The sequence below is a fragment of the Xenopus tropicalis genome, chromosome 5 (genome assembly GCF_000004195.4).
Source record: "Xenopus tropicalis strain Nigerian chromosome 5, UCB_Xtro_10.0, whole genome shotgun sequence".
Classification (NCBI taxonomy): domain Eukaryota; kingdom Metazoa; phylum Chordata; class Amphibia; order Anura; family Pipidae; genus Xenopus; species Xenopus tropicalis.
This window is the reverse complement of record NC_030681.2, coordinates 81594318-81615993: the sequence shown is the minus strand read 5'-3', so window position 1 is coordinate 81615993 and position 21676 is coordinate 81594318. Positions and strand designations below refer to the sequence as shown.

At 37.5% G+C, this 21676-nt stretch overlaps 1 protein-coding gene across 3 annotated transcripts in view; it reads right to left on the bottom strand.

Annotated features, from left to right (window-relative positions):
* Positions 1 to 319: 319 nt before the first annotated feature.
* Positions 320 to 21676, bottom strand: part of ascc3 (activating signal cointegrator 1 complex subunit 3) — a 316582-nt gene continuing 295225 nt past the window's right edge. For all 3 annotated transcript variants that reach the window (XM_031901620.1, NM_001374735.1, XM_031901619.1), the window contains 5 exon segments: positions 13766 to 13917; positions 13411 to 13561; positions 5378 to 5575; positions 3937 to 4112; positions 320 to 3436 (listed from right to left, as the gene is read on the bottom strand). In XM_031901620.1, coding sequence (XP_031757480.1) covers positions 3289 to 3436; positions 3937 to 4112; positions 5378 to 5575; positions 13411 to 13561; positions 13766 to 13917 — 825 coding nt within the window. In that variant the 3' untranslated portion in view covers positions 320 to 3288.

The following is a 21676-nucleotide window of genomic DNA, read 5'->3' as shown; positions in this document are numbered from 1 at the left end:
CCACTACCATTTGCCATAGGAAAGATCGCTCACCTGCTCTACTAACGTTAAGAGCTGAATCGTCAGGTAAAAAGAAAGGAATTCTTTACCCCTATCTTCCTTTCATACAATATTGGTGCATGCATGTCCTCCTTAAGGAAATGGCTAGCCTCAAGTCAAATTATGAAAAATAACAAAATCTGTTTGCTCTCTTGAAAAACTAATTTCAATATAGGATTTTGTAGGAGGAGCATTATAAAGTGATGCATTTTGTAAAAAAAAAAACGTTTTCTCATGCCTTTAATGATATTGGTTCATACAAGAAAAGCACACAGGCGAATTTAATGATTTATTTCCATTTATTTGTATCTAGAACAACAAAAGCAAAGTTGCATTTTTAACCATCCATTCATTTTGTCAACACTAATTTCTAATCAGCTATACATGAGCTGTGTATAAGGGCCTGCTCACCTTAGCAGCTTTCATCACCTTGTGTGCCTACTGAGCGACAACTACCAGCAGCTCCAACAAACTGTTGTAGCCACTGTGAAGAGATGTATTTATAAAGAGAGAGATTCCAGCAAACAAATATTCAGTTCCAATATCCGTCTTACAGACATTTACAACCTAGTGCTCACCTTCAGCTAAAAGTTGAACTACAACTACCAGAAATCCATGTGGTCTTCCTGGGTTTTAGAAACTGCGGTGAAAGCTGAGGCATACCTAATATTGCAGGTTTTAAAATAAGCAACACCCAGGGGACTACACATGAGAAGGCAAAGGTAAAATGGGAGAAAACCACTGTAATCAATGCTACATTAATTTACTGCGCTAATACACAATCAGCAGTTAGTATAGCTATGTGCCCAAGTAATGTAGCCGCAAAAGAAATGAATACAATTTCAAGGGCTGAAGTCAGAGAGTCCGAAGGTAACGCAAAAGGCCTGGCTGACAAAGCCAATTTAATAACATAAAAGCCTAGCTGCTACCCCCCAGAGGGCATGAAGTCTGGTGGAAGTTATACTTCAACAACAGCTAAATGGAAGCAGAATGGACATCGTCACAGGAAAAAAATCTTGCCATTTTGCCAATGCCACCACTTAAGAAACCTCTAAGGCCTGTGGCTTGTGAATATTAAACACTAAGATATCTTATGGTTTTAGCCTGGCTTTGAATACCAGCTAACATACTCTGGGTACTCACAGTGTTCTTTCCAATTGAGATCTAAAAACACTTAAAAAAATACCAAGAATAATTAGAAGGCAATGGCAAATTAATTTATATAATCATAACAAAGCCAAAAAATATAAATGTTCATGGATTTTTAATAGGGATAAGGAAAAGAACACTGGAAGAAACCTACAAGCTCAATGGGATGCAAAAGGAACATTAAAATTATATAATACACAAGACCCATAAATATCCTGCAAATTATATCCTTATAAATGGTGCGTAGTGATGTCATTTGTCACAGCAATCACTAAAACTTGTGTATTATAATACATAAAATACCACCTGATGAAAAATACAAGGATATTTATCACCTTGGTGATAGTTCAATGACCTGTATGGAACTTCTCTGTGACTTATAATATCCTTATATTTTACAAAAGTGGGTATTTTATTCACTTTTTAGCCCAGACTGCTTCAGAAATATCTCTGGACAATAAGCTTGCTATCTCACCATATGTATTATAGCCATAACATAAGATGTCCACCATGATATTAACTCTATACAGTGATATTACAAGACAATTTTATGGGTGGTAGATCGATATGTTTTGCCGGTTATTCACTTTATAGCTGATGGGAAAGCACTTTGGAGAGATTTATTGCCCGCAGTATCCCAGATTTAACCATGGGTGACAAATCTCGTTTACTGGCCTTTTTTTTAATTGTTCTTTCTGAGTTTGTAATTGTAAGTTTTTACTCAGTTTTTACTTCAGTTTGGTATTAATTGGTGCAAATCTAGCCTTGAGAATAACCTATTTTAGGTTGGTGGGATCACTGACACTGCCTAAATGGAGAGGCAGAACAGTGAGGCAAATAGTTAAAAAAAATAATGAATTGTCTTACAAGTAGTAATGTCTACATCGTAGTAAAACTGCCAATTTTTTATCCCATTAAAACTAGCCATTAGCTTTACGAGTTGAATACAGTACAGCAAATAAGACCAGTGATGCCAGTTGCAAGGACCTGCCAAAGCCATAGAATACAGTTAGTTAAATGTGATCTGATGAGCCAGACAGTGTCATTTCTATTCATCTCAATGGCATGACATTCAAATTGAGCTAAAATTGTGTCAGAACCATGCAGTTTGTGTTTTTGTTTCCTTGAAAACAATTAGGAACAACTCATCCAACTGGGTTACTTTTGCCAGAATCGCCCAGCTTGTTTGTTTGTAGCCAGAACTAAAGATCCAGCTGGGAAACTGTAGCTCCACCGCAGCTTAGAATAAAAACACAATTTCTCTGCATATACCGGGTAATTCAAAGCCAGGATTTAAGCAGAACAGCATTTATAACAATAACAGAATATTGCAAAAATGGCTGAGAATATGTTATATTGCACATGTATGTTCTTTGGATGGCAACTTATGAATTTATTTTACTAAACTGTTGCTAGATACTGTATAAATGTGCATGGCTGCTGGTATGTATGTATTAATATATATATATATATATATATATATATATATATATATATATATATAGTATAAACATTCTTGGCATTTCCAGAAATATTATTGGGAAAAAACAAACCCAAAAACCATACATAATGCCAGGCTGACATAACTTACAACAAAACATTATTTCAGACAGAGTCATTTGTATCTTACAGGTAAACAGTAATCAACAATTAAGTTAACAAACTGCCTGTGAAGTGTTCTTAAATTTCTGGCAAACAGATATTCTGTGTTCAGGTTATTGTACTGTTACAAGAACTGAGCGCAATCAGAATTCAGCACAATACCTACTAAAGACTCAGTCCTTGATTGATCCCATCAATTGAACATTACTGTTACTTAATGCAGCCAATAGTATTTTTTTTTTACATTCTGCATAATTACAACAGAAATACATGGTCCACTCATTTTGTAAAATGGCAGCAATCTGTAAGGCCCATTTGGCAACGTGTTTACAGCATTTACAAGGTGATCCAGTGAACCCATCCAAATTCTTAAGTGCGCTGAGGTTGAAAGTTGATTTCTCCAGGGAAGCATGAGGCAGTTTTCTTGCAGCCCAGAATGAATTAACAGCTGTTTTTACAGAAAAAAATCAGTTCTTCCAGTAGCATTGTGGGATCAGGTTACTGCAGAGCCAGAGTGCCGAGAGCCCCAGTGACCTCGGAGTTGACTTGTGCTGATATACTAGCTGGGACAATGTTTAGATATATGTCGTACTGTTGGTCCATGCCAAGATAGCTATCACTCATCAAATATAATGTATAAATATACCTGAGGAAAAAATACACCCAAGTTGAAAAAAGGTTGAATTAATAATTATGACACATATTTACAATAGTGTTCAAACATTATTACAGAGTTTCATAGCATCAAGTGATGTTGACAAATGGACAACCTTTTTTTTTTTTTTTTTTTTTTTAACTCCAGTAAATCAACAAGTAATCTAAGACTCCACCCTGATGTCTGATGGTTCTTACTACCCCACATTTAAACACTGTGATGGAATGGATAAAGTGCAAACTGTGCTATGCTGAATGGTGGAATTAGGGTGGTTAGATTTAGAGGGCGGCCACTGACAGTGAATGTAACATTACCAGTTACCAATAATTACAGTTTTATATAAGTAAATATTTCATAAAGTATACGAGAGGGGTTCCTGTGTGTGGGTGCGGTGAGGTAGATTGTCTTGCACTGGATCTCTTCATAAACCATTACCAAAATTATAATTCTGTTAATGAAATGTGTATTGCAAGTGTAGCCAGTTGTCTTACCTTCCCGTGCTTTCTGGAGTGTAGAATGCCACCGATACAGAATTCCTATTCCGAACATATCCAATTCTTTTTAATGCAACAAGTTCTCTCTTGTCCACTTCACCCAAAATTAAAAACCATCCTTCATCTTTGGCTTTGGGAAATTTAGGGGCAATTGCTTTGCTGTCCTGTCTTCCCTATTAAGAGAAAATTAAATGGTCTAGTATTCAAAAATTATAATTACACATTCCATTCACTAGGAACAACCTTAAATGAAAGGGAAAGGTACAATGCACCTTTCCTTCTCCTATAATGCTAACTGGGAAAGGCAACATTGCTTCTCTGTAGGATACTTTGTAAGAATTAATATAGTGTGGCAGCAGAATAGGGAAATAGTAGTAGTTGAAACTCAAATCACATATCTAGTTAAGATTAGAGTAAGGGGTGGGAATGGTGAAGGGAAAGAAAAAGAATCAAACCTAGTTGGCAGGGGAAGGAAATGCAAGCACTGGGAATATGTGGGAGAAATGGAAGCCAAGGGCTATGGTAATGTAAGGGGTAAGAAGAACTGATAGAGAAGTATGACTGGAAGGGAAGGAAAAGGCTGCTGTGGGAAGGAAAGGAACCACAGTCTGGTGATTAGGGAAGTAAAGGAGCCACATGCTAGACAAAGATGGTAAGCTGACAAGTAGATGGCACAGGGTGGAGGGAAAAGGCAAAAATAGGTAGTTGTGTTGTGCGGGAAAAAAGATGTAGAAACAATGATATTGAAAGATAGAAGGAATTAGTGAACATGGATGGTGTGAGCAGAAAAGACACTGTTGACATAGAATGTGATCATAATGGTGATAAGGACTGAATGAAGCAAATGGGTAGGAGGTAGTGATGGGGTTGGGTGCAGAGCAAAAACCAGGAGAAGATTACATACAGAATTACCTCAGCAACAACGAGATAAGTTTAACTGCAAAAATTGATATAGTTACATCAATGGGGCACATTATAAAGAGTGAAGAAATCTGAGCAGTAACCCATAACAACTTGTCAGTGATTAGTCTTTTCGGCCAGCTGCAGGTAGAACAATGGAAGCAAACATTTGATTGGTTGCCCTGCATGTCTGCCCAGTGTTTATAAATGACCTCCAGTGTGTTTAAACCATAGAGTTCACTTCTTTGTATGATTAAGAAAGTTCATTAGATTACATTTACAATTCAAAAGGGTAAACTTTGGGCAAAGTCAAAATGGCCTTTTTGGCAGAGATATAAAACTAATAGGTTTTACAGGGGGCGTGACAGTGTTACTTTGGTAAGAACTCTAGTTGTTACTTATAACTAATTAAAAATGGAATATTATTTTTATTATTACATAGGTAATACAGGTCTCATACCTGTACATGAGCAATATAAACTAGACACATACAATATAAAGAAAACTTAAGGATTCCCACAGTCACTAAGTTATGTACCTTTCTGTATCCTGTACGAATTCTCTGCAGATTTACTTGAAGCACATATTCTTGATCGGCATGAAGCATCATCCATTTTTTGTCTTGTGTTCCTGGGGGTACAGTATGAATAGGCAATGTCTGGCTTTCATTCTCCCACCAGCCTTTGATACAGAGACTAACGTCAATCACTGGAAGGTTTGATACAAAATTCCATGCCTAAAAGGAACAATGAGAATTGGTAGCATTGTTAATGAAAATGCCCAACAGATTTATAATCGGAAAATATTCTGATTTAGTGCAATTTCTGTTACTACCTTTCCTTATTCCCAAATGTTCCTGCTTGTCTGTTGCTTAAAGGTCTATGCTCTTGTTTTTTGGGTCATACACTGCATATTTTCAAACCTGTTTTGCTGTTCTTATTAGAGAACAGTAATGCTGAAGTACCACAGACAATGCCTCTACCTAATACATAGACAGGGTTGGACTGGTGGGCCCTGCACCCCCTAAGGTGCCTTCGCCGGCCACGTCCCCCGCTGCGCACCCCTAACCCCCTGCAGGGGCCACTGCCCTACGTCCTCCCCTGAATGCGCAAATATGAAATGTGTCAGGGAGGACATTGGCCAAACCGGAATGTGTGCTTATTTATTAAAGAGCTCAAATATAAAAAACTTGATCGAATGAAACCAGTGAAATTCTATTCTTCTTATCATTTTCAATCAGTAAAACTCTCAAAAAAAAAGAAAAATCACCTTACATTTTGCTAGGACAAGTCCCATTCTACAATCCCAAAAGCTTTTAGATGCCAAAGCTTTCATTTGAGTTTTCTGCACGTAATAAAAATCGAACATTTGAGCTTTGAAAACACTTATTTGAATTTCTGAGTTTTAGCAAGAAAAAAAATCGGGGTAAAAATTTAAATTTGAACATAGATAAATCAGCTCCATAGAAAAAGCAGAAATACTAAATCAAAAATGCACAGCCATATAGCTTATTTAAAATGAATGGCCACACAATATGTTTATTTGCAGGAAAGGTGCAATCTTTTATACAGGGGTACAAGAAACATTACAAAAACATAAAAAATCCACCCCATCTATCCTTTAAATGATATCAGTGCATCAAAAATATTCTCCAAGCCATAAGTACAATGGCGTTTGTGTGAAGCGTCCGCTACAAATACCTGCCAGTGCTGGAAGAAAACTGCAACATTTAGTATTTTCCTAACAAAATTATACAACCCCTTTAATACAGATCAAATAGCACATTCAGGTTTTGAAATGACAGCACTTTTTGAAGAATTTGGACCAGATCCTGAGCTCCAGGTCCAACCAAATCTGAACCCTTATTGTAATGTGAGCACTGGGCAACAGGAAGCCATATGTAACTATGGATATGTTGTATCTCTACGAACAGCACAGTGCACACATCTGTATATTTACAAATCAACCCTATATAGCTTTAGCTGATGGATTATTCACATTTATTAAAATGAGAACCATATCACTTCTGCCTTGCAACACTTGGGTCCTGAGTTCAATCCCACCAGGGCACTGTCTGCAATGAGTTTGCATGTTCTCCCTGTATCTGCATGGGTTTCCTCCATACTTCAAAAACATACAGGCAGGTTAACTGGCTTCTAGATACAATGACCATAGTGTGTGTGACTTGGGGGCAGGGATTGATGTGAATGATGAATAATCTCTGTAAAGCGCTGCGGAAGTGTGCCGGCACTATATAAATAACAGGAATAAATAAATAAAATAATAAATTCATGGTCCTGCCATGTACAGAAAACATTACTGTCTTTTTCAGCATTATGACACATACAAAGAAGATACCATGATGTGTACCCAATAAGCTACACATAGTAATTTCTTGTCTTCTTAAGGCATAATAAAGATTCAAGTAAAACTGGTAAATCTGATTTACTTGAATAACTGCTGCCCCACACAAAAAAGTAGATAACATTTTTTTTTATTAGATGCTCCATTGGAGGCTAATACTATCCTTATGTCTATTGGACAAGACTATAATTTTACCAAGAATACATTAAATCATAAAACCATTTGTATTTATTACTGGGACACTTCATATGAGTGATAAAAGGACATAAGTAGTGCATGTAAAAATGCTTATATTTGGTTTATATTAACTCTATCAAGTGAAGTGATGCTAGATCATTGTAATTTATGCTGGAAATGGCATGTGCTGGGCATACTGATAACTCTGTTTAGGACATAGTTTAGGACAAAATCACAAAGGCGGGATGCAATAAGAAAATGTATGAATTGATGTATATATACCTGTTTAATTATGAAATATTTCCTAAATGCATACTTACAGAGTCCACATATATGCTCACACGCCAGCTATTATTGCAGGTACTGTGAACACCAGCCAAACATATTTATCCGAGGATTAATCTTCATCTATTGAATCAGACACGAACACTGCCATGCATACAATTATTTAATTAGCAGCCAAATCCTCTCCTGGTTAGCAGGCGTTGCAGGCATACTGATGGGGCCGGAGATGCAAATCTCACAGTAGTACTGCTTTTTCTCATTACTACTGCAATTAGCACTTAAATTGATGCTTTAAACCTGCTAATTTCTGGAATAATTCAGAATTTTGATGTTACCTGGGATTGCCTCGCAGTAGAGACGCCACCAGATTGCTACGCAAATTGAAGTACTTTGGAGCCAAATAACCATCATCGTATCAGACAGAGCCAATTTGCATTTGGTGTTAAAGATAACAGAATGACAATTTATGCAAATAAATTAGGCAAGTTTACTTCTGAGTTTTCCCTGGACTAATTATAACAATGTTCTGATCATTTTTCATTATAACAAACTTGCTTTGAGCTCAGATTTTTTTTTTCATTGTGATAGAAATGTGGTAAGTGAATCCTTCTTTCAATTTCTTCAAATTATCTGTATTCTGGTCTTATATAAGGAATGGCGTGAGAAATGCAGATTTGTATTAAAATGCTATTTGTTGGCTCATTGTAGAAATGATGACCAGCAAATTAATGGCATTTATACTTTCTTAACTGATTCTGCATTCAGAGATACGGAAGAGCAGTAGGGCCACCAAAAAAAAAAAAATACAGAGACACAAACTGGGGAATAAACCCTAAAATGCACTTGATTCAAATATATACATTGATTTCTGATGCTTTTTCTATATTGCAGATAACACAAGTACATATGGAAGGGGCTTTACAGGGTGTAGTGTAAAGACTCAAACAAATGTAACCCATTCAGTTGAAAATGATTTAAGTTATATGTTCCAAAGTCAAAGTGCATTCTCTTGAATAAGGAAATCCAGCATTTTTCACTGAGATGTTAATTTTTTTTTTTTTTAAAAAGTCTCTGTGCTTCTAACAGCAAATGTTTCCTAAACAAATAATAGCACATTATAGTCCGCGGAGAAATTTTTTGTAGGGACAAGAGCTTAATGAATGTAAGCAATATAGTCTTGATTGCCTGCAGTATTAGATTATCTACCTAATGAAGAGCAGAGACAACAGTGCGGCACATTCTTCATGTAAGGTCACTAATACATACATTATATAAATGTACTTAGCTTAGAGAAGCCCCTAAAAATGCTGACCATAATTAATAAAAAAAAAAAAAAGCAAAAAACAAGCCCTATGGATAAATGATTCATTTGACTTTCACATGACCCAAAAGTACAAGAATAGTTGCCCCATTAAACAAAATGGTGCTTGGTACTTGCTAGTTATTTAGGGCTCAGTATTGTACATTTAGCACTGGAGCTGCTCTGTATTAATCTGCATTTTTAATTGTATGTATTTAAATTACTTTGCAGAGAACTATATTCTGTTGATAAATGCAATGTAAAAAAAAAATACACGGATAATGACATATATATATATATATATATATATATATATATATATATATATATATATATATATATCTACATATACAATAAGTTCAAGAATGGACAGCACACACTTTAAAGTGCAAAAGGTATATTAAAAGATCAAATTCATACTGTACACAAAATGCATTTTGTGTACAGTATGAATTTGATCTTTTAATATACCTTTTGCACTTTAAAGTGTGTGCTGTCCATTCTTGAACTTATTGTATATGCAAGGATATCGGAACCTGTTGGGGACGTGCACCACGTTTTGTTCTATTGCAGGGTGCTGTACTATTGCATTAAACAAGTGTTTATATATATATATATATATATATATATATATATATATATATATATATATATATATATATATATATACACACACAAACACACACACAGGAGGCATGAACATCCTCATAAATGGTGCTTGGTGATGTCATCAGTTATAATTGCTGCTTACTGATGTAATTCCTGTCACAACTCATTGAAATTTGTGTATTATAATAAATAAAGTACCCCTTGTTGTCAAATATAAGGATATTAGAAGTCACCTTAAAGTTCCATGACCAATACAAAAGCATTGGGCCTTCAGCCTCTTAAATGGTCCCGGAACTCCTCGGTGACTTATGAGATCCTTATAGTTGACAATATGGGGTGCATTATTCACACTATATATATATATTTACATGTGTGCCATAGCCCTAAGAGAAAAAGTTTTAGTTTAGCTGCAGAGCCTTGATAGGGTTTAACCATTGTTGTGCATACACTCATTTTTTGCTTATAGTATTTATTTCTTGCCAGCTTTGCTTGGATTAGCAGGAGTGTGTTTGGACAATGGCTGAGCATGAATGCCAACTGGTTTAGGCTTGGCTAAACTATCTTTTCGCTCTCCTAGCTGAAGGTCAGTTAAAGTGAGATCTAAAGGCTCAAACCCAAAATGTTTACAAACCACAATACACACTTTTTTTTAAATACAGAAAAGTGCATTGTTTTTTTTTCCTAATGTGGTTCAGTGATGCTGCAGTGGGCTTAATTAGATCAAAAGCTGTTTCTTTTAACTATAAAAGAGAACTGTGTCCAATCGTTGGGCATCTGTGGGACCATTTGCATTAACTCTGACATTCTGATAATAGTTATTTCAGCACTGCAAAAATAAACAAACAAAAAAATACTGTATTCTCTTCTCTTACGAGCCCAGTTACTTGGTACTTTTAAATCTGGCCCATACACATAGTAAATCCGCTAGCTTGGCAAATAGCCCCCTGGGGGGCCAAATTGGACTTCTCAAATCTCATCCTCCCAGTTCAACAACTTGTTCTCATGTAAGGGCTCTGGCACACGGGGAGATTAGTCATCCGCAACAAATCTCCCTGTTTGTGGGCTACTAATCTCCCCGAATTGCCATCCCAACGGCGAAAATGTAAATCGCTGGTGAGATGGCATACGCGGTGCCGCGATTTCAGTGAAATGGCGGAAGTTGCCTCGAGAGGAAACTTTCGCGATTTCAGTGAAATTGTGCCGCCGCGTATGCCATTCCACCGGCGATTTACATTTTCTCCGGTGTGATGGAAATTCGGGGAGATTAGTCGCCCGCGAACAGGCAGATTTGTCGCGGGCGACTAATCTCCCCGTGTGCCAGAGCCCTAAGACACATATAGACTAGCTGGCAGAGGATCATATTTGTGGCTCAGTGCAGTTCTCTGCTGATGGGATTTTCCTGTCGGCTACTGCTAAGTGAAGAGAGATACATACACTTCACCTAATTTCTAATACTGCGATGAATATTGTAAGTTAAATGCAGCTTTCATGCAATTGCAGTATTTGCAGAGATTTTGTTTATAGGCAGCCATACAATGGTTGATCCTTTATGTTATCTGATCAATTAGCCCATGGGCCAAAAGGATGGATACTGTATGAGGGGCCAAACACAGTATGGTCAAATTTTATATTTCTCATGTTTAGGTCCACAGGTGAACAATTAGAATAGCAGGAAGGAAAGAGGAGCAGCCTCAATGAACTGACTGCTAGCCATCATATGTGTACTGAGTATTGTAAGAAACATTGTTTTGTATGATTTTATTGGTACCTGTATGGCCACGTTGACATTTCAATTAAAAAAAATTGCATATTAGAATTAGGGTCCGAACTGGGAAGACCCGGCATTTCAGATACACCGAGGCCCAAACAGCCCACCGTAGCTCACTAAATAGTGATTATCTATGGCATCTAACAGCAGCCCCTCTGGCAATTGCCAATTTCTTACTTAAAACTGATTCTGCCAGAAGTGAAATTTGGCTTTAGGTTGTAATTTTTCACCTAAATAAATGGTTCCAGCAGGAGCAAAGCCATTTTTTTCTAGAAGCAATTTATGATTACAAAGGCACTTTTAGTTCTTTTGGTCTTAGCAACAAAATCAGTAACAATCCACAAAACTGTGCAAGTCAAGCACAATTTAACTGACTAATCTAAGTGAGATTAGCTGCATAAAATAAGTTGCTGCAGTTGCAGTCATTAGGAAACATAATATAACTAGAGAGTTTAAAGGAGAAGGAAAGGTAAAAACTAAGTAAGCTTTATCAGAAAGGTCTATGTAAATACAGCTATACGCACTTACAGTAATGCTGCACTGAGTCCTCTATCAAAAGAAACACAGGATTTCCTGTCTCTTTTTTTGTCAACATGATGTTCCAGTGTCTGACTTCTTCTCTCAGAAACATCCTTAATTCCCGGGGCCACAGTCTGCGCAGTTCTCTCTCCCCTCTCCTGCTCCCACCAGAATGCTAAGAACTCCCTTCCCCTCCCTTAGGAATGTGTGATCTGAGCTATAATAGCTAGACTGCCACTTAAAATGGCAGCTGCTATCTTAGGCAAAAGGAGAAAGCTTCTAAATCTGTTTACTCAGGTATGGTAATGGTTTCTGCAGAATAAATATATTGTTCTAGGTGGCACTAATGTGGCAAATCTATTGGCAGTAAAATGCCAAAATGACTTTCCTTCTCCTTTAACTAGCAGTGATGTATCCAAATTAATCTGGTTTTTTATCCTGGGACTATCTGTGCATTACTTTATAGAGTTCTCAGGATTGCTATATTACAAGAACTTTCTGGTACCTTATTAAGTCTTAACAAGATACCGTGAATACTTGCTAGGCTCTGAGAAAGCTAGAAAATATAACTACCTGCACATATATAATGACCATATCTAGAGTTTATATGAATACTTAATACAGAATTAAGTATTCAGGACAGATGGGTGAAGAATGAAGAATATTGCTTTTAAATTGTATAAATGTCAGGAGCAAGGGTTTTGTCGAGCTTAGTAATAATGCAGAATGGAGGAACATGATTACTGCAGCATTGTGTGTGTGTGTACAATCACATCCTCAAACTGACTTATACAGGGCATAATCACACTGAGGGATTAAATAATTGCAATGGTTAATGCAAACATATCTAAAACCTTTGCTGTATTAGAGCGCAGTGAATGATGGAAGTCTTGAGTTGTGACTATCGGTAATTAGCATTTCCATTCCTCAAATTGGCTACAAAAAAGAAGACTATTGCAGACAAATATTTCCAACTGGATGACTATTGACCTTTTTATGGCACCACGCCGAAAAATAACAAGAAAGGGAACGGACCCAGCGGCAGTTGGCAGCACGAGGAATGTAGAGTGCCAAATGCAATCTTTCCAAAATAGATCTTTAACAAGAGGTCCTAAAAAGTTTCTGCTGTGGGGCTCAGTAATTCCAGTAACTGCTGACACAGAATAGAGAATATCGTTTGCGGTTTCTAAAGATAAGGCAAAGATTTCTGGGATAGTATATAACTAGAAATAAAGCGTTGGATTGATCAGAAGCAAATACCTCAAGCCACTAGCAGGTAATTAGTAGATTATGTCAGATTATGTGTTGGAGATGTACTTATTATTACTCACTTCTCCAAACCTATTGTACTCAGAGACACCCACTGAACAAATCTTTTTAATCTTTTGCCATGTATTCTCTGGATTCACAAGTCAATAGAGTTTAAATTTACACAACTGTTCAAACAATGTAGGCTCATTAAACAGAACCTTAATTTCACTTTCAATTAGGCTTTATCTATAGGAGCTATAAAATGCGCTGGCTGCAGGGCATTGCCAAAGTCCATTACCTGGGATATTTGTGTCACTTGCACATCATGCTCTAGAATGCTGGAGAAAATATCTTCCCTTCCACCACATACAGCAATCAGCTCCGGGAGGCATTCAATGGGGCCTGTGAAATCTCCTGAGATAGCTTTCCGCTTTCCTTGGTTCCATTTGCTGCCATTTGTAGAAGAAAATCAAATGAATTTCCAAACAATACAAGGAGTGTTAATAAAAATATAAGAATCACTGTTACTTAAAACACATGCAAATCAATGTACAGTTTAGTCAGATACAGACCAAACCAGCATACAAAGGCATTTGTTACTGTAATACAGGTAAAAGATATCAACCCACAGCAGAGGTTGCTAATATACACACCTAAATAGATGAAGATGATGCTTCTCTAAGTTCGGCACTGTTATCAGACAAGGATCATTTACCCATCGAGCCTGAACCACCATTTGCACCAAATGAGCAATGTTTAAAGCTGTCACAAGCCAGCCGTGGTGAGCTGCAACATCCAGCATTGCCTAATGTGAAGGAAAACACGTGTGTGAGACAGAAAACTATACCTGGTATAATGAACAAATATAATGTAAAAACATTACAGCATGTCTGCCCATGTTTGTTTTTAGGGTTTAGTTCTCCTTTAAGTGTCTGTGAGCTTGATACATGGTTTTCTAACAAAGTCATCTAAAAATATTGAATTCGTACATTTTAGACAAATCATATCAAATATCAACCAGATAAAATGAAAGTGGTTATAAACATCAGCTAAAAGCAATGTATCTGAGGCTGGGACATAAAAAGACAATTTCAAAAAAGGAAGGAACGGCAACTAATAATTTTCAGTCTAAATATAATATTCAGTTCATTAGATCATTCTAAACTCTGCTAGCCGTGATCCCTTGTAACAAATTAGCTGTAGCACAAGACTGGAAATATTAGGAATCTCTGGTTCAAAACTGCATATTAAACATGTTATAACAGCAGTTACTAATCTTAGCAATAAACCTAATGTTTTTCCAGACAAACACAAGGCTGCTGTTAGATAAAATAAACAGGAAAAGCTTCTTCCAACAAAGGACATGTTTACACATGCAGAACAGTTTTAATTAAATTACATTAATACTAAAACAAATGCAGCATTTGCTGAGAAATGCCAATGCATGCAAACTAGTTTAGTATACACTGGAACTGGCAGCTAGATTTTAGATTACATATTGCAGTTTTGTCCCTCAATCTTTAGATCTAAAGGGAGTGATAGGCCTCCTATTGCAGTACAATGTCCACAAAGAAGATAATCTCTGGCAGTTTAATTTGCCTGTTGTAACAGTATAGGAATTGTTTGACCCTGTGACTTTGAGGGAGGTATGAAGAGAAGGTGCATACGCCCTTTAGGGCTCTGGCACACGGGGAGATTAGTCGCCCGCGACAAAACTCCCTGTTCGCGGGCGACAAATCTCCCCGGATTGCAAACGTGGCGGCGTGATTTTAGTGAAATCGCGCAAGTTGCCTCGAGAGGCAGAGTAGACGGGGAGATTAGTCGTCCGAGACACAGGAGATTTGTCGCGGGCGACTAAACTTCCCATGTACCAGAGCCCTTAGGGCTGTGACACGGGGAGATTAGTCGCCTCGTGACAAATCTCCCTTGTCGTGGGTGACTAATCTTCCCGAAATGCCATCCCACCGCGGTGCCGCAAATTGCTTAAGTCATGGAAGTTTCCTATCAAGGCAAGTTCCGTGACTTCGACAAATCACACGACGTCTAATCTCCCCATGTGTCACAGCCCTTAGGGCAATGACACACGGAGATACTTGTAGCCAGCTACTTGTCGAGAAGAGTTATCAGTATTGTATATTTTGTAGTAGCAACAAGTCGCTGGCTACAAGTATCTCCGTGTGTCATTGCCCTAAAGGAGAACTAAAGCGCAATTAGGGCACAAAATTATACATTATGTTTTGGGCTTCTCTACCAGCACAAGGCAACCACTATCCTTTCACAGGGAAGATCTGTGCCCCCAAAGATGCCCCAGTAGCTCCCCATCTTCTTTTCTGCTTATTCACTACAGATGCTCTGTGCTGCTTTCAGTTACTGAGCTTAGGGACCGACACACAATATACTGTATATATAGAATATAAATGTCACAATTTAAAGGAGAAGGAAAGGCTAGTAAAGAGTTAATCTCAAGCTGCAGGCATATCTTCAGTTCTCTCAATAATGCCCTTAAGTCTCCCCATATTTCTCCCCTTCAGAAGATCTGAAGCCAAACAGGAAGAAAAAAAAGCTGAGCTGTGTAAAGAAAGTTCCCATAATGCCTCGCTCCTGCACAGACATGCAGACCAAGTGAACATGCTCAGTTAGTAAGACTAGCTCCTGCTGATTGGCTTAGATCCACATTCCTAAGGGGGGGAGAGTGAGTTCTTAGTATTCTTGAGGGAGGGGGGAGCAGGAAAGAGCAGAGAACAGAAAGCTGCGTGTCTCTGGCACAGGAATTACAGACACAATTAATCTTTTTCCAGAGAAGTCAGTGCAGCGTTTCTGTGAGTGCTTATGGCTGCATTTACATAGACCTTTCTGATAAAGCTTACTTAGTTTTTACCTTTCTTTCTCCTTTAAGACTGATTAGTAATAAATTCAGATAATTACTACAAGGCAGCTCCGAAAAAAGTGCAATATAATCAGCTTATATGACAGGCAAACCCAATTTTCTGCTTGATGATTTGCAACAACCCCTGAGCTTAGCTTCTCAACAGCTGCCCAGAGCGCACTGAGCATGTGCGGGTCACTGGCATTCTTAAAAAATCCAAGATGGGGAACCCCTGTGAGAATTTTGCAGTACTGGATCATTACAACTATAGTAATATAGTTTAGAGGCGCTGAACCTTTTGTGCTTGTGCATTATGTCCAGTATAGAAAATATTGCATATCTAGCCATATTCATTGTAGGGGTCTAGTTCTTCTTTAACATCAGCAATATCATATTGGCAGTCTAATTGTGAATGGTTATGGGCAACTCAGGGCACAAGCAAAATAAAATTATTTCATATTTAATAATTAGCAGCACTTAATGTTTAGGTGGGCAAATTTTAAAATTGTCCTTTATCGAGTGCAGCCACCTCAATAGTCAGACCAGAATTATCTAAGAGACAAACAAGAAAAGGCGGGTGTGCTCCAATATTTAATTCAATAACAGGATTTGCATTTATAAGATAATAGTATGAAATCTGCTCATCAGACACAGTGGTCAATATAGAACACCATGTTTTTCATCTGATGTTATCTGAAGATTACATACTGCACATGATCTGACTGATGTCAGTCTTACAAGGAATTGGACAGCAGTCTCTGCACATCAATATGGAGTTTGCATGAGCAGAGCTACAATCACCCACACTATGCAGGCATACCCAGAACATGTGCAGCTTGGCTAAAAAAGGCAACTGAATGTTATTAGGAGGTCTCCTTAAATTTAAAATAAGCAATACACTATCACATTTAAAATAAATAAATAAATAATCAACATCAGTATCTTAAAAACCTAAAATTTCCCATTATCAGAATACATAGTTCATTCAGCTCAAATAAATACAAAATTCAACATATTATTTAAACCCTATGAGGACAACATCTGAAATTTCTAAATGGTGTAGTTTTCTCTCTCATGTAGATCATTAACCAGCCTATGCTCAGTGAGGTGAGATGTCATTTGTTCTCTGCCAATATCCTGTAAACCTGTCAAAGCCCCATTATGCACTTCACTGAAATGTCTGGAAAATCCATATGTTGTATCACCTTTCAGAACCTTAAGCCTATGTTCTCTAAATCTATCTTTAGTTTTCCTTCTTTTACCGCCCTATACGGCAACCCAAATTTGCATAGTAATATGTATATCACACCTTTGAATGTACATAATATATACTGGCTAATCTTGTATGGCTTACCTAGAGGTAAAATGATCCTTTTTGGGGGAATATCTTTACATGTAAACACCCACTTCTCCCACATTTGAAAAAACCATTAATAAGTTTGCCATTGATCTGTAAAGCATAGTGGCCATTTAAGTACTAAGAAATGTGGGACAATAAAGCAGCATACACCAAAGGAAATTTATTGCAAATACTATTTTGATATAGGTAGAAAAAATACATAGGGGTGATCTATGAACCTAACTCCCATTCATTTTTCTTTTTGCTCTCTTACCCAGCATTTACTGTGAGTAGCTCCACAGTAACATCCCCCAGCAGCCTCCAGGTCACCTTCTCCAATTTTATGCTCCTGCCTGTCTTCATTTTTTTTTTTTTAAGATACATTTTGTTTCATTGTATTTTCATTGTATTTGTTACAGTGTTTTAAATACACTGCAGTCTACTATACCGGTTTTGAAGCATTCTTATCATGTACATACTTGTCTTTTTAAACTTAACAAAATGAGAAAGATATACCTGTACATAAAAGTATCAAATGTCACACAGTGAGATTTCAAGATATATAAAATTAGGCAGTATACAGTGGTGTGAAAAACTATTTCCCCCCTTCCTGATTTCTTATTCTTTTGCATGTTTGTCACACAAAATGTTTCTGATCATCAAACACATTTAACTATTAGTCAAAGATAACACAAGTAAACACAAAATGCAGTTTTTAAATGAGGGTTTTTATTATTTAGGGAGAAAAAAAATCCAAACCTACATGGCCCTGTGTGAAAAAGTAATTGCCCCCTGAACCTAATAACTGGTTGGGCCACCCTTAGCAGCAATAACTGCAATCAAGCGTTTGCGATAACTTGCAACAAGTCTTTTACAGCGCTCTGGAGGAATTTTGGCCCACTCATCTTTGCAGAATTGTTGTAATTCAGCTTTATTTGAGGGTTTTCTAGCATGAACCGCCTTTTTAAGGTCATGCCACAACATCTCAATAGGATTCAGGTCAGGACTTTGACTAGGCCACTCCAAAGTCTTCATTTTGTTTTTCTTCAGCCATTCAGAGGTGGATTTGCTGGTGTGTTTTGGGTCATTGTCCTGCTGCAGCACCCAAGATCGCTTCAGCTTGAGTTGACGAACAGATGGCCGGACATTCTCCTTCAGGATTTTTTGGTAGACAGTAGAATTCATGGTTCCATCTATCACAGCAAGCCTTCCAGGTCCTGAAGCAGCAAAACAACCCCAGACCATCACACTACCACCACCATATTTTACTGTTGGTATGATGTTCTTTTTCTGAAATGCTGTGTTACTTTTACGCCAGATGTAACAGGACACGCACCTTCCAAAAAGTTCAACTTTTGTCTTGTCGGTCCACAAGGTATTTTCTCAAAAGTCTTGGCAATCATTGAGATGTTTTTTAGCAAAATTGAGACGAGCCATAATTTTCTTTTTGCTTAAAAGTGGTTTGCGCCTTGGAAATCTGCCATGCAGGCCGTTTTTGCCCAGTCTCTTTCTTATGGTGGAGTCGTGAACACTGACCTTAATTGAGGCAAGTGAGGCCTGCAGTTCTTTAGATGTTGTCCTGGGGTCTTTTGTGGCCTCTCGGATGAGTTGTCTCTGCGCTCTTGGGGTAATTTTGGTCGGCCGGCCACTCCTGGGAAGGTTCACCACTGTTCCATGTTTTTGCCATTTGTGGATAATGGCTCTCACTATGGTTCGCTGGAGTCCCAAAGCTTTAGAAGTGGCTTTATAACCTTTACCAGACTGATAGATCTCAATTACTTTTGATCTCATTTGTTCCTGAATTTCTTTGGATCTTGGCATGATGTCTAGCTTTTGAGGTGCTTTTGGTCTACTTCTCTGTGTCAGGTAGCTCCTATTTAAGTGATTTCTTGATTGAAACAGGTGTGGCAGTAATCAGGCCTGGGGGTGACTACAGAAATTGATATTGAAATTGAAAATTGAAATTGATAAACCACAGTTAAGTTATTTTTTAACAAGGGGGGCAATCACTTTTTCACACAGGGCCATGTAGATTTGGAGTTTTTTTTCTCCCTTAATAACGTAAACCTTCATTTAAAAACTGCATTTTGTGTTCAATTTTGTTATCTTGAGCAGAAACATTTAAGTGTGACAAACATGCAAAAGAATAAGAAATCAGGAAGGGGGCAAATAGTTTTTCACACCACTGTATAACACTATGGGACAGATTCATGAAATCCCAAGTTCGAATTCCGAATGGGATAAATTCGGATTGGATACGAAAATTTCTGAAGATCGCAAATATCACGAAAATGCTTACAGAAAAATTGTATTAGTCACGATAATATTGTATTGGCGATCCGAAAGTCCTGAAATTTTCATACCGAACAATTGTAAACAGTGGGAAAACCTTTCGGATTTTTTCACGCAAGCATGTAAAAAAGTCACGCAAGTGTATGAAGAATTCGGCGAAAATACGCGAACGCTCCGTGTCTTAGTAAATCTGCCGCTAAGTTACCCTGCAAATTTATGCTTGGCTTTTCTATAGAGCACAGATAAAAACTCAAATGAGAGACGGATGGAAAAAATAGGCAAATACATAAGACGAAGAATGGGAACAAAATAATAGCATAAGAACCCCCCTTTTGATTTGATTCTAAGTACTGCCAAACAAAATAGTGTTTTTTTCTGCTTTCCATTTGTGTTTTATAGAACATGAGCTGCAGGAGACATAGTTGGTGGCAATAGTTGGTGAGTTTAAAACTCAGTTTACTAAACATCTACTAGACAAAAGTCCATATCTGGGCTGACTCAAAATTTTCCTGTAGCCCATAGAAATCCAGAAGTGGATGGAGGACAGATCTGCACTGGCTCCCATATATGAGATGCTGATCTGTTCATCAGTCTGGATCTAAATGATTAGATAATACAGGTTTAGTCCACCACCTGGGTGGCTTTATTGGGCAAAGAACTCCTTGTCTGGCAACTTTATAGTACAGGTATGGCATCCCTTATCCGGAAACCCATTATCCAGAAAACTCCAAATTACGGAAAGCCTGTCTCCCATAGACTCCATTTTAATCAAATAATTAAGAATTTTAAAACTGATTTCCTTTTTCTATGTAATAATAAAACAGTACCTTGTTATTGATCCCAACTAAGATATAAATAATCCTTATTGGATGCAAAACAATCCTATTGGGTTTAATTAATGTTTTATTAATTCTTCAGTAGAATTAAGCTATGGAGATCCAAATTACGGAAAGATCCCTTATCCAGAATACCCTTGGTCCCGGGCATTCTGGATAACGGGTCCTATACCTGTATATGACCAGTTTTTCAAGTAGTCATTTCACAACTGCATTTTTTGTTAATGGATAAATCAGTCCAATAACCAAAGAAAGGTCTTCTTAAAACATGGGTTTTAACATATGGTGAAAATATAGGATTCCATTAACAGATAGGGCAATGCTTATGATTCTGTAATCCTTAATGATGTATTACCTCAGCCTGAAATGTTTGAGGCTTAATTCCTTCCTTCTTTGTGCCCTTAATCATTCCACCACTTGCATATTTCTCCCTTCTCCCTGTATTAAGCTTCATTAGACTCAAGCAGCATATTTAAAGGAGGCCATACATGATAAGATTTGCTCAGTGAATCTTTCCACTAATATGCTCACCTTGGGTGGGTGGTATCATGCTAATGTGATTGTTTTGTCCTGGGACCAAATGATCGCATTATAATGAAGAGATATGAGAAGTTGTCCACATCAATAAGCCGGCGTGGTTCTCGATCCAACAGGAAAATTAAGCCTGTCCAATCAACATCTGGATGATTTTTGGCTAGATATTGGTTGGGGAGGCCTGTTGGAGTGCCCCATACACAGACCGATAAGCTGCCGAATCAGTCAGAAGGACCTGAATCAGCAGTTTAAATCTGCCCATGTATGGCCATCTGTTAGCATTCAGTTTGTTTTATCTATGTGTTATTTAAAAGTTACTTGGTTATTATAATCTTGGTAACATTGATCAGTTAACATGCTATTCACAGAGTGGTGGCAAGACCGCTGGTATCACATTTTGTGAATAATGCAAATACAGTTTATTTTCAGCACATTGGAAAATTCAAGCAAAACAATGTATATAAATATAATGTAACAGTTAATAGGGTGGTCCCCCAAATACTCAGCGCTTCTTGGTGGAGTTCTTTGAAACCAAATCTTCAGTATAGTAGAAACTGTGTGACTGTGTGCTGCCTCCTCATAAGAAAACCCTCCCTTTTTAGATGGGTCTCAGATGTGTGTAATCATGTTGATGGAAGCACATGGAATTAGAGAAAAACAAAAGCAAAACTAGTGCAATACGTACAAAACTTTCTTT